At 38.1% G+C, this 14,705-nt stretch overlaps 1 protein-coding gene across 1 annotated transcript in view; it reads right to left on the bottom strand.

Moving 5' to 3' along the window:
* LMBRD1 (LMBR1 domain containing 1) overlaps positions 1–14,705 on the bottom strand; it is a 73,276-nt gene that overhangs the window by 57,646 nt on the left and 925 nt on the right. Inside the window, exons 3-4 of the mRNA XM_017739209.1 lie at positions 14,276–14,452; positions 7,191–7,251 (exon numbers count right to left, since the gene is read on the bottom strand). Of these exons, the coding sequence (XP_017594698.1) occupies positions 7,191–7,251; positions 14,276–14,452 (238 nt within the window). The remainder of the gene's footprint in view (positions 1–7,190; positions 7,252–14,275; positions 14,453–14,705) is intronic.

Below are 14,705 nucleotides of genomic sequence, written 5' to 3'. Positions count from 1 at the left end.
TAAAGCGGCTCCTCGGAAGCCTCAGCTCTACCCTGCGGAGCGCCGGCTCCGGACACTGCAGCACTCAGCAGCCCCCGACGAAGGGAGAGATAAAAAGTAGCGAGGAGGCCTGCCACAGGAGGTACCCCAGCTTTATTGGAGGGATCCACAGAGGACAAGCCCCGCCTGCAGCGCACCCATGCCTTACAAAGGGGGGGGTGAACAAGGGGAGTACACCAACCAGGGACCAATAAGCGGATTAGGAGGGAGGGACGCTGGAGGGATGGACTCACATCTGGCCCAATGGTCTTGGGGGGTGGAGAGAGAGGGATCACATGCCCCAATGGGGCGTCGAAGTTTAGGGGATTTCCAAGAGGAGAGGTAGCCGAGGGGGCAGGATCTTGGGGGACTGACGGGGGCCAGCCATATAAGGGTAATTAGGGAGGGCTCAGATGATGGACACCGAACCTTCGGGAACAACAGGAGGGGTTTGGGTGATTGATAGAAAGAGCCAGAACAAGGGGAGGAGAACAACCATGTACGGAGCACCGGGGCAGCGGCTTGGGTCTGGGGCAAACCAACTGGGAATAGGAGTGGGGAAGGTAGGGATGAACCACTGGGGTACAGAAAACATATGAAAATACAATAAAAACCTCGCATCACCACACGACTTGATAAAGTTAACGCTTTCAGACTAAGGATTTCAGATCCATCTTCAATTCAGCAATAACAAAAGACTAAAAGTAATCAACTGTATGCAGATGATATACAATACTAGCACACTAGCTTAAAGTATAGTGAATAAAAGCAAGCTAAGCCACCCAATAACAGGTTGTTCAGAAAAACATATAAAATGAAACTAATTTAAAGCTATTTTGATCACTGGATTCAATATCAGATTCTACTATTAATGTAAGTACATTATGGATGAAAGACATGGTTGTTGCTGATGACCTCAATTCACAAAACAAAAAGCTGTAGCAATATAGTATCACTTCACACTCCCTTTTTAGAGGAAGGACTAATTGGAGATTGCAACAGATATTTAAGTAGCCACTAAGCCAAAACAGTCACACTGTCATGTCACTTTGATGCACAGGTGATCATAAGAAAGTGAAAGGTTTAACACATGTCTTTACAAATACTGTCAAGTTTTGAAGACATTAAAAGAGCTGGTCAAAATCAATTGGACTGATTTGCCAGTGGTATGAAGACAAAAGACAAATTCACGTAGAGAATTTCAAGTTCACACCTTCAGCTCTCTGTATTGCAAGTCAAACATGCTTTAGAATACGATTATTTCAGAAAATCTTTTAATACTTCATATTCTCTTATACTGTGAACACTTCAGAAGTCCATTAGGAAACCAAAAACTGTGAAGCAGTATATTACAGTATTTGCACCCCAAAAGAAAAGTATCCCAGAAGAGTTTAATAAGCCCTCAAAATGTCAGAATTGCTATACAACCAAGACAGCTTGTGCCAGCACAAAACTGCACCTTTGAAGGAGTAAGTAAAAATACTCAGGACCACAAGTCCTGTGATCTTTGGCTATATTTCACCTTTGCCTCATTTTGCATGACTAATTAACACCTTTCCATTAATACACTCATTCCTGACTTAAGTTTGTGACATCTTATCTTGGCTAGCATAGTCCTTACAGTGCCTACGTGCTCCAAAGAAATCCACCTTAGCATTTCCTCCTGAAGTTGGTATAGAAGCCATATAAAGTATCAACACCTAGAATCTAAATGTGAATCAGTAATTATGTCTAAATAGAACTCATTTTTTGGAAAATATTTAAAAGTGTTAAAGGTATCTACTGTTTAGAGTGCTGAGTTAGTATGGCAATACAAGAAGAGAAACAAGTTCTCAGTTAGTTCATGAATGCTCACATTTGCCAAGAGCATAACATTCAGGGCTGTAAAGCACCTTGAAACTTCTAACTCTAAAAACAAGCCTTCCTAGACATTCTAGAGCAGTAGAACTACTGCTAGACTACTAGAAAGTAGTCATAGTACCTCAATATTGTGAATGCTTTCAGAGATCAAGCCTCTCTAATCTATGATCTTTTTACATTAGTCCTAAATCCACACCACAATAGGCCAGTAAATTAGGCAAGTTACATGCATCATTAGTCCAAGATCAGAATAATCAGCCCATAGAGGTCACCACAAACAGAAAAATCATCACTTACGTGTTATACTACGCTGAATTCAGCATACCTTACTGATGAGTTATGCCCTTAGCTCATTACATAATGGGACTGTGATCCATGTTTCTTCCAAGGCAACAAAGGAAGAAACACATTGATTAAAGAGACTATCTATGAACTGTATGAGTAAATCGACTTACACAGAATCATTAAGGTTGGGAAAAAACTGCAAGATCCAACCTTTAAATACGTTATCTGTTGCCACTAAACTGCTAGAGAATCACAGATTAAACAGATCTTTGAGTATTGCATGCATTATAAACATGCAGCAGTATAAACTCCAATCTACACTTGCCGAGCTTTTGCAATTGTAACTTGCTCTTTTGAAAAACTTGGTTGCCATAGTAATTTTACTGGACTAGCACAGAAAATAAGGCAGCTTTGGATTTGCTTTTCCCAAGCAAAATCATTCCAAATCAGACCTTTTTGTTTATAGATCAGGTGGTTTTAAACTGCCTGTGAAGGTTTTTTTAGTTAGAATTGAAAACTAGATTTATAACTCACATAGTTGAAGCAAAAGATCACGTTTGCTATTACACTAAAGAAGGCAGATGAGGAGTGGCTCAGGTCAGTGGGTCTGTACAAGCCTGGAGGAGACTGAGGAGAGACCTCACTGCAGTTACAACTTCCTCATGAGGGGAAGAGGAGGGACAGACACTGATCTCTTCTCTCTAGCGACCAGTGATAGGACCCGAGGGAATGGCCTGAAGCTGTGTCAGGGGAGGTTTAGGTTGGATATCAGGAAAAGGTTCTTTACCAGAGGGTGGTTGGACACTGGAACAGGCTCCCCAGGGCAGTGGTCACAGCACCAAGCCTGACAGAGTTCAAGAAGCGTTCTCAGGACAATTCTCTCAGGTACATGGTGTGATTCTTTGGGTGTCCTGCACAAGGCCAGGAGCTGGACTCAAGGATCCTGATAGGTCCTTTCCAACTCAGCATATTCTAGGTTCCATGTCACTTTAAGAGATTTGACCAAGTTCCTATCAAAAAGACAGGAAACAGATCATCTAGTTTTTGAATTTTGATTTTCAGAACGTATGAAAAAGGAAATGCAGCACTTTTCATGAGGCCATACAACTTAGTTACCTGAGGACAAGCCTCCAATTGCCTGCTGTCCTACCCAATAAAAGGGCTGTTTATTCCCTGAAAAGCTAACCTTCAAAAGCAAAGGTCTTGCAGCAGCAAACAGCCAGTCAACAGAGTGACAAAGATACTCCCTTCCCCCTAACTCCCCTGTGACCTTGTGGCTTAACACATTGTCTCAGCTTTCAGGGACTTCTCTTTGTTCTAATTCAGAGGTTCAACTTCTGTTTCAAAATATTTTTCTGGGTTGTATCAGAGGCTTGAAGCACTACCACTGGACAAAAGCTTCACTCTAGGGCCACTACAACAGTGTTTCCTGCCACAGTCTAAGGAATCCTCAGCAAGAACTCCTTTGTAAGGTTTGTCTGTTGTGAAGTTGTTCCTTCAACTCTTATCTCAAGTTATTCATTCTGCTGATTTGCACCACATCAATATAAAGACACCTTAAGGATGAGAAAGTTACACCTCATAGTAGCTTTCAAGTAATAATGGCAATGGTCCCTTTATTATGTTTTGACTTGTTGGGGTTTTTTTTTTTTTTCCTTCTAAAACAACTGGAAAGGTTTCAAGCTGAGTGTCCAAGATCAATATTCCCTCAGATCCTTTAAAGAGGCTATAGGAGGCTCAAGAATATTATATGATCAGAAGTCTCTCATCAAACAAAACTTGCTTTTCCAGATGGTATCATATACTAGTACATTACATAACATCAAAACCACTAAGTTGCTTAAAACAATGACTTGTTAAATATTCCCTCTTTTTTTTCTGCTGAAGAGTCAGAAGCTACTTCAAGAAACTTACAACCAGTCTTTCTTCCCAAATATATTATTCTTACAATCCATGAAAAATGTTTTAAAGGAAGTTTTCTTCAAGACTGGAAGAAGATATATTCCCAAGCGCAAGTTAAGGAATACAAAACAGTAGTGAAATTCAAGTCAGGCACTTGTTTGAAGCAGTTCACCAAAGTAAGTTTCAATGCTGACAGACTTTCAATTTATGTTCTACCACATTGCTTCCAGAAAAATTATGCTAATTAGGAGAGTCTCTGTAGATGTAACTCCACAGTATTTCTCAAGTACAGCTATGGATCTCTCATAGTACTTAGAATAGCTTCTCCTAGAACCAGACCATGAAAACATGAAGTCACATTTGACTTGCAATTAATTACTTGCAATTAAATAAAAGACCAAATTCTTGCGTCAATGACTTATCAAACGTTTGCAGTAAGGAGACAAAACTTCACGTAAAAATCATCCAAGTAATACCACTTAGCCTTTTGGATAAATTCTTACTCAGAAACTTTAACCTAGGAATCACCATATTATTGCTGACTTAAAAAGTAAATGGAAAATCTAAAGTTTAGCATAGGCTTCAAAGCATACATGAAGAGATACCATAAAATTCAGCAGACAGTCCTTGCTACACTGTAGTTGGGAGTCCCCTAACACATGCAGGTCAAGATCTTGGTCTATCTCACAGGAAGATCAGAATCTACCAATAACATCCTTTCACCATTCACAAAATTTCATCAGAGGACACTGAACATCAAGGTGACTCCAACAGGTAGTATTTACTCACTAGAGGAAGAACTACAGAACCACCAGGTTACCATCAATTGTTTCAACCTCATTCTTTGTGACACAAAGCAATGTGTGTTGGACAGTTTCCAATTATAAAACTTTCTGAAAAGAGTTTTCCTTCCAAACAAACAAAACAAACAAACAAACTGCTTTTTTAGAGTATTTGCCAATCATTGATCAGTGTTCAATCACTAAAGAACTGTGAAGCATGTTCTATTACAGTTGGGTTTAGAAGCAGTAACACACTAAGCCACTATGCTTCAAAGCAATTATTAGACTGGTTTCCTAAGAAAAGCTTTTAGGCTACTGAAATCCCACTTTAAGGTACAATTATTTCAAGCTTCCCTCAGAGGTACCTCATTTACCATTCTACCAACACAAACTCATTCTACTTCTGTGTCAGTCTAGCCAACAAACCAGCTTTGAGAAACAGAACATATTTTGTGGGGGCTAACAACTATGGAAAAAACCAAAAAGCTTTTCTATATTTAGTTACAGCTTTATCAGTAAAAAGCAATGTAAGTAGCAAAGTAATGATTCTCTAAACTCTAAAACATCAGTTAAATCACAGTCTCCACATTCTTGCTACAATTACAAGTGACTTGGATTGAAGGACAATGACCTAAGTGCACCAATTATTAATACCATAAGTTGTCAATACAACTACAGGAGTCAAGTAAGCTCTATATAGTTATCCCCTCATTTTCAGGAGACACAAGAAAATACTGCTATTCATGTTCTTAAGTACAAAAGGATGCTTCACTTCTGCTCATCCTGTTCATTAAAAAAAAAAAGCCAAGATCAAATACTTTCCTAAGAAAATACCAAAAAAAAGGAGTAGTATTACAATGGAAGAGTTAACTTCCTTCTTCTCAGCTGTTATGTCACTATGCTGGGCAACAGCAGCAGGGGATTAGATGATGTAGGAGAGGCACTGTGGTTTTATATAGGATTGATGGAGACTTCTGAAAAATAAATTACTATTATTGGTCAACATAACTCTAGTTACAAAACTAGTTATGAAAAAGTGTACCTATTCAAATTAAGATGGCAAGAGAAAAATGCTTTTAAAACCATCTTTAAACCTCTACCACCATCTGGAGGATATGCTACGAAATAAGATATTTGTCCTACAGTATTTCTAGTAGACATGTCCAGACAGGCCAAAAACAAAAGCAGTTTTCCAAATTTAAGTTTAAATCTTTTTCAAAAAATTAGTTCAAGATTTACCAAAACATTCAGCTAGCCCAAAACACCTTACAGAAATTCATCAATCAATCACAAATCTATAGCAAATGGTCCACAGAAGAGCTTGAAGACGTTTCCACCTTACGAGCTATGAAATATTTGGTCCATTAAACAAGACCTTGGCAAACTACAAAGAATAGAAAGGAAATACAAATCAATTCCACTATTACATAGCGAAGAATCTGTGTTAAAAGTTCCTTTTTGAAAACAGAGAAATTTTCTTACTACTTTTGACTTTATTCATTTTTATTCTGAGTAAAGCCTATTCTAGTTTGTCACTATCACTGGCAGGCAATAATTAGTCTGCAATTTAACAAAATAAGTCCACTATTTAAAAGCATTTCCTGATTTTAAAAATATGTTAAAAAGAGCCATAATATTCCAAGGGAAAAAAAATTCAAGTCTTTGGAAATGTGACCAAAATCAGACAACCACCTCTGAGTTTGCACCATTAACTGAGACAAGCATTTCACTCAAACTGTGCTAAGCACTCTTCTATAGCTACCCCTTACATATACCCATTAGTAGTAAAACTTCCTATAAGTTCCATAAGGACAATTAAAAACTGATCTAAGACTATGCAGAAGTTTGGTGAACAGTTATTTTAGTCACTTTTTTTAATTTCAGTTCTATTTAGGACTACCACTCTGGAATCAACTCCTTTATGCTCCTTCACAGTAACTGTTACTTGGAACAGGGTAGTTGCTGAATCTGAACACTTAGAAGTGTTACACTCATGGTTGCATGAACTTTATACATGGTAGACAAGTTTCACACTCCTGCATATGTTAAGTGCCATAAAAGTTACAGCAAAACCATGTGTTTCCCTTAAGGGACTACTAAATACACACACAGGAAACATGTTAACCATAGATTATATAACAGAAACCATTAGCCTTTCCATGAACTGGCCTTCAGTATATTTACATTTTTAGGGGGCTCTTGAAGATGAAAAATATTCTCTGAAGGGCATCAAGTGTAAGACTCATGTTTAACCAAGAAGGGATAATCCAGTATAACCTCTAAAAATTTCATGCCTTCACTTAAAGGTCCTATTACTTGAAAACAAAAAGTTAAAATACTTACTGTAATATCCATAAAGTACAGTGTCTTCAATTTGCCTTGAAACATTAGCATCAGCCCAGACCTAGCAATAAAGGATAGAAGCATTTATTATCAAACGTAATAAAAGAAGACTACATGAGAATCAACCATTAAAAAAAAAAACAGAGGGAGAGAGATAAAACCACTATTTCTAAATAATTACATGCTGCAGTGCTAGCAACAGTGAACATCACTGGGCAGACAGGAATAGGCATAGGACAGTTTCATAAAAGGAAGATTTTAGACCCAAAACAACATTAAGTAGCTTTGGCAGCTCCCACACATGTTCTGCTAATTCCCACAGTATCTTTATAAGAGTCTCTGAAGATAATCATAGAAAGGTCTGGGTTGAAAGGGACCTTCAAAGATCACCTAATCAATCCCTCCTGCCATGAGCAGGAACACCTTTCACGAGGTCAGGTTGCACAAAGCCCCATTCAACCTGATCTTGGAATGCTTCCAGTGACAGGCATCCACAACTCCTCTGGGCAACCTGTTCCAGAGAACCATCAACCTCACCATAAATTTCTTCTTTATACCTAAATCTACACTCTCAGTTTAAAGCTGTTACATTTTTCAACCTACTATATCAGCTCTCTCAGAACTGCATAAAGTCCTCTGGAATATGAACTTGATGACATACCATGAACACTTTTTCTACTATCTCAGAAAATCAGCACCACCCTCCTTTTTGTTACTATATTAAGACTTCCAGTAGATCAGTTTACATTAAGCTTTTAAAATTCACTGTATTAAATAAATTAGATTATCATCCAGCTGGAATTTGAGTAGAAAAATACACATCCATTTTGACATCTAATCAGCAAAAAGAAAGGATGAAAAGTATTTTAGCAGAAGGGGCATCTCCTGAAGTATCTGTCAGGTACACAATAAGCTCAGTCTTAGGAGACTGTCAGGCTCACACCCAACAGCATTTTCACGAAGAAATTTCTAGGCATTTGTATTAAAATATGCCACAAAAGAATTTGATTGCAGTAAGTAAAGAACACATACAGAACATTTAAATTGCCTCATGTTAAATATTAAGAAAATGCTTACTTTAATCAAGCCTAAGGGAACACCAAAACTGAACTGGACTGTTTGCATTATTTGATTCCAAGCAGCTGTTGGTAAAAGGTCTCTCCTATGAGCAATGGAGACATTTAAAACGCACAAAAACCAAGAACAAGCAAGGAAAGCAACAGTGAGACCCAATGTTTAAGAGGCACGGCCACTGTACAGAAGAGGCAGCTAGTAATGAAAATACAACAGGGCTTAACTGCCCAAGAACTGCTTCTCCTTCAGCTACAGAAAAGCACTTTTAACACAATACAGACACAAAACTTTAAACATTGTAATTGCCTTTCATTTTGGTTTTTAAATTAAGTTGCGTACAGGACCAGAGTAGTATACTAGGAAACATACACTACACAACGTTAAAATAGTGAGCTGCTATACTACACTAAACAAACTCAAATTGCAAATATGTGCATTTCACCATTGCTTACATCTGCCTCAGCATACAAACTTTGCATTACTCTGCACAAGAAGAATATGTAAAGCAAGCCAATTTACTGGTATATCATAATTATTATGGCAGCTTTCAGTCAGCTGCCAAAGCCCCACATTTAAACAAACTAAAAAGCAAAACACTTTATTCTAACTGGCAAATTATCCATATGCACACACCATCAGCAACTCAAAGGCAGTAACCAGTTCATCTGAGCTGTTTCAAAGGCTAGTGAGAGCAGCACTGTCTTGTCAAAAGCAAGAAGCACTGCTCCCTACTGAGTATCAGAGTTCTGACAAGTCACAGCATCTCTGATGACATACCAAGCTGCTAGGTATAGAAATTTACTCAACTAGCACATCCAGGACTCAGCTGAGAACTCATTTGGACAGCCTCTAGATAGTCTTTTCCATCCATTACAACCCAAACTTACAGTATATACAGCAAATAGCTTAGAAGCACAATAAACCAGGAAGGCGAAAATTCATACTGTCTTCAACAAACAGTTTAAGGTGTCAAAATGGGACCACAAATTCTCTTAGGACCTGCAGAATTCAGGCACTCTGCACTGTTCTGCTGTACTTCATTCTGCTCCATGCAGTTTAGCAAGCATATATCACCTTTAAAATACCTGTAAGAATGCATTGTACTGAGAGATAAGGGAAACCACAAATTGCAAGGATATGTGCAATGAGTATGACGACCTGTATTCAACTACTATGCTTAAGTATTTCTGAACGTAAGTCACATTAAAAACAATTGTAAGAAGTATATATGCTAATAAAATGCTGCTATGTAAGTAAAGATATAAAAAAAGCAGCTTAAGACCCTAAGTTTATCTAAATGCTAAATCCAAAGCAAAGCTCCCTTAGAAGATTAATTTTATAATTCTGTTCATAGAAAATTAGTTATGAAGAACACTTGCTCCCCCAGAAGAAGAAGGGCAGAGTCTTTCTCCCAGCAACTCTGTCCAATTAGTGACTCGTATTAACATATTTCAACAGAACAGTACTATTCAAACTGTACAGGTAACTTCCCCAAATAAAACCACTGCAAGTTAATCTGACTTTCCACCCTTTTTAGTGAGGGAACAGCCAGGAAATTGCTTCTTTTGTCTCCATTAAATTTGACATTTCTACTGTCACTGCTGGACCCAGCAGGAGTTTCATGAGTATCCAGTGAACCTAGCTCCCATTCTCAGCACATGTACCTTAATAGAGGTTAAAGTTACACAACATTACCAGTTTCAGTATCTGTGATGTTTCATCAAATGCAGATGAAGCATTCATTCCTCTGATTAGCCTCTCCCAAAGCTTAGGCAATGAAAGGAAGATTCAGTATGAAAGACTGGACACCAAGTCGTAGCATGGTTAGATACAAAGAAATTTCATATCCAGATCCTACATCTTCCAGCCCATGACCTCCAAAATGGGACAGTGCCAGGATTTTGACTGCCAGATGGAAAGTAGCATCTAAATACATGCACATCTCAGCCCCACCTGCCCACCATCAATGTTTTGGCCAAATATTATTACTTCATAAGTAGTAATTAGTACTCAGGAAGGAGGCATGGTCTCAGTCAAAAACGACTTCTCAGTTAACACCTTTCTAAAATAACCCTAGGTATTTCTAGTGGTTTTGTATTCTGAGCATCTACATAATGAGTTGTTCCCTCTCACCCTCCTTAATAGAACAGTCTGCAAAAAGTATCTCCCATTAAGCAGATGCTACTCCTTGAATCATTAAGACAACTGGCTTTTAACAGCTCATGTAGAAACCCAAGGCTTGTGACACATTTAGTTTTAACCAGACTGAAAGAAATGCCACTGGCTTTTAAGTTCATATAGTAGCAAGAATCCATACACTTCAAAGAGAAAAGGTTTCATCACCTTCTCTTCATCTACTGTTGTTTTAGCCTTCCACTAAAACAACAGTAGAAAAAAAGACAGAACAATGATGTGAGCATCCTTGTTTCCAGCAGCCTTCCTGCTGCAAGACAGCATCAGCTATGCTTTAAATATTTATGACACTTGTAGGTCAGACCTAGAAGTCGTGGGTTCCAGCAGCAATATTACGTTTTTAAGCTATGGTGAGGTCTTCTGTTCCTATGTGCTTGTTTTAAGTCCAACAAGTTTTTGGATCAAACAGATGAGATGCAACTGGATGTATTTGAAGTCCTTTGAAACAAAGTAAAGCACTGAATGCTAACAGCCAAAACCTTTGAGCTAAAAGTGGTGCTGGTGAACACTATCAGGACTTCACTTACAAGGTAATACTCAAGTTTTTATTAGTATAAAAACTGTAAGGCTCCTTTCCTACTTAACAATACTATGAATCGAAGTAATCCCACCCTCCAGAAAAGGTGTTACAGTGAATTCTACTGTGTAACTACTGTGCAAAACTTGCCAATACCAAACCTGCTCAATTCACTCAGTATAAAAACTTTAAGATAATATTTGATAAGTCACAAAATACAATGAAATACACCATTATGTACCAAATGCTACAAGCCATTTGTTTACCATAAAGAATAACTTGTAGTAATTGAAAGATGTATAAACAGCATCTTAACAGTCCTGTTGAAATGGACAAAATGTCATGTTAACAAAGGCTGACCAAGGCACACAGCATACAGCCCCTGTCAAGGAAAGCACTTCAGAACACAATGGAAAAGGGCTACACAATCCTTTAAAGTCAATTCCTCCAGAAAGCAGCATTTTCACAGCCTTCAGAGAAAGATACTCTGCTTGGGTATTACAGTTCACCCAATCCTTGTACACATTCCCTTGTCACCAAACACAGACACAATTCACAATGAGAACTTTGAACCATCAAAGCCTTCAATTTCAATTCTGCTATTAGTATAACACAATTCTCCCTAAGTTTGCTACAAGCTTATTCATCTTGTAAACCCCCAGGTATATCTACAAGTTGACATTAAAAATGAACTAAAAGTTCATATATAGTACCTCTCTTAAGTTGAGCACCCTTGTTTCTCATCACTCTTAACATTGATACCAGGAATTACAGCTGGGAGGTAGAGGAAAAGAGTACAGATAGAAGAAAAAATTTTTACTTAGAATCTGGGTAACTGCCACTACTCTTTTGGCATCAGCTCTGAAATCATCCAGTTGGAAGGTTTTTTGATGAACTACTAATTTATCTACAGAGAGTATTATCCACATCTGCTACCTGGATCTGCCTCAAAAAGTCACTGAGAAGACTAAAGACTTAACTCACTCTGCCCATCCAGAGCAATGAAGGTTTCTTGCCAGAGTCATAGTCCCTGAGACCCCAGCATCAGTTATAGGAAGTGTTGGGTTTGAAAGAGTGGTCCAGAGAAAGACAGGTAATCTCCAAGAAATATTCTAAACACAATTCAGTCTATCCTACTTGTGAAGCAGTAGCAGGAAAAAAGCACATGTTACCAAGGACAGTTTAAAAGCCTGAACAATTCATGAAGACCTAAGAATCATAGAAAATGCTGAGCTGGAAGGGACCCATCAGGATCACTGAGTCCCACTCCCAGCCCTGTAGAGGCCACCATGCACCTCATTTTAAGATGTTGTCAGCCTCCTACCTCAACATTACTCCTAAACTGAAATTACCAATTCAGTAAAGCTGTGTTTACCTATAGGTTCTGACGTATTTCAGATTCACTCAACTTTGAAGGCCACATTAAAACTTCTATACCATAATTTCAACACCTGTTTGGATCAAATGCATTAATGTCAATACATCTCATGTTATTGCTGCAAAGCTAGAAACTCAATTCAGCTGAAACTTAAAAGATACAGAAGAATGCTTCTGCAAGGCAGTATAGAACAACTTTATTTCAACAAGCCATGAGAGTTATATGTATACATTAGGAACTAAGCAGGACAAATAAGCCTCAGAAGCATAGGCAAAAAGGTACTTTACAGAAAAAGTCTGTACCACAAGCATGAAAGTTTGCTCTCAGTACAGTTTTTAAATAAAATCTACCCACCTCACCATATCACAGCATGTGTCCACTAACAAGGAATTCTAGCCCATGAAAAACAGTACTATTAGTAATTTTCCTTCTAGTAGTTGTACTTCCTTAATTAAAAAATTGTTGTGACTGCATGACCACTTCTGATGTGCTACTCTCACAGGTTTGTTTCAAATCAGGGAAAGCATACATTAGCAAAACACGTGTCCTTTGCAACAGGAAATTCTGCTTAGATGTGCATTTTTCAGCTGGATCTAGTTGCATCATGGTTATTTCTCTAGATAGTCAGGACCAGTCTCATTAAATTATTAAATATTATTTTCATTAAATTGCTAGAACCCTGACAAATGAAAGGTCTCTTCCATCTTCTATATCTACTTTAATTCCAAACAAGCAAGGTCTGAAAACACAAATTTTTCAGAATAATGGCTTAATTTATTCTGTATTATGCCAGAATAATAAAGATAACAAAAAACACATCACAGGTCAATTCTAAAGTCTTCTCACGACTTGCATTTATATAAGCACCAGCCAAAAAGCACTGCATTAGCTGCAAGCTAGTTTTGAAGCATTACATTGATCTGGCAAGACCTATGTCTTCCTTTGGAAGTAGGGCTGGAAGGGAATACAGTCTAGTATGCAGGCATCTATCTTTCTCCCATACTATCATTTGTTTCATGATCATAACTTTTACTATTGATCCAGTTAGGCTCCAAACCAAAGTATGGTGTTATTCAAGTTAGCTACATGCTCCAGTTTGATCTCTTGTTACTCAGAGTGTCCTCACAAAGACACCAGGTCAATACCTTCAAGAACTCTTCTTGAAAATTAAGACAATAAAGTTAGCTACATGCTCCAGTTTGATCTCTTGTTTTTTTTTGAAGAATTGGGAAGATCTCTTACAGAAATGATTAGAGCAGATGACTCTAATCAATGAGCAAGTATTCAGTCATTAGGAATTCATTTTGCACAGCAACCCCCTACAGTTTATAAATATAGTAGTTCAGTTAAGGCTTTATCAGCCAAGGAGAGATACTACTGTACTTCCCTCCCCCAAGGGTTTCTGCAGCTTTCCTTCTTTCAGAAGTGTGCTTATTAATTCAGGCTGTACATTACAGGTAGATTAGCACACTAAATCTTTAAATGTTTCAATACCAAATTTTTTGCTCACAAAAAAGACAATTAAAATAATCCTAAATTACAAATTAGCAATACAGTCTATTTTTCACTAAAAGTACTACAAGTTTTATTCTACAATGCCCTATTAAAATGTGCTAAAAAGGAACAGTTTATACATTTGTTTATATCTTCAGGACAGTACATTCACTCTTATGTGCCACAGAAGGAAAAAGCATTTGGAAATGAGCAGAATATCTGAGAAAGAATAGAAGTGAAAACTGAAATCCAGTTCAAATACGAGACATGAGTGTTTTATGCACAGTACTAGTACGCAGCTTTGAGAAAACTCAAGTCACTAAAACAGGTATTAGTACTGGCTTCAAACACTTCAACAACCCAAGAGCATCCCTTTGCAACACAAGTGTTCATTTTGAAGAGGCAATTCACACTTTTAGAAGTCCATACCTTAAATGTACCATTTTGGTTTTTCATGTATGAAACCAAAAATATGTCCACTGGCAGGAGCGCTGATGTGATAAGAGCAACGGCCAACGCAAAAATTGCTGTTATGGTAGAAACCACTTCACTTTCCCGCCGACTCTGATACTTGCGCACATAAACCCAGCAAAAAATTAAAATTACCTGAAATACACAGGGAAAAACACTTATGAGTTGTATAATAACAATGTCAGCAAGTAGGTGCTGATGTTAGACCCGTACAGATGACTGGCACAGCAACAACACACCTTCTACCTGAACACGCAGCACCAGCGTTATACTGCCCACACACAAGTCACTCCTTCCCTTAAGAGCAGCTTGAGCAACAACCCCAGCGCTCACACACGGAACATGCGAAAATACAAACAAGCAGCGCGGCTGGCCGGGCAGGAGGGCA

Source organism: Corvus brachyrhynchos, unplaced genomic scaffold (assembly GCF_000691975.1).
Source record: "Corvus brachyrhynchos isolate BGI_N302 unplaced genomic scaffold, ASM69197v1 scaffold136, whole genome shotgun sequence".
Classification (NCBI taxonomy): domain Eukaryota; kingdom Metazoa; phylum Chordata; class Aves; order Passeriformes; family Corvidae; genus Corvus; species Corvus brachyrhynchos.
This window is presented reverse-complemented; position numbering and strand designations above follow the sequence as displayed.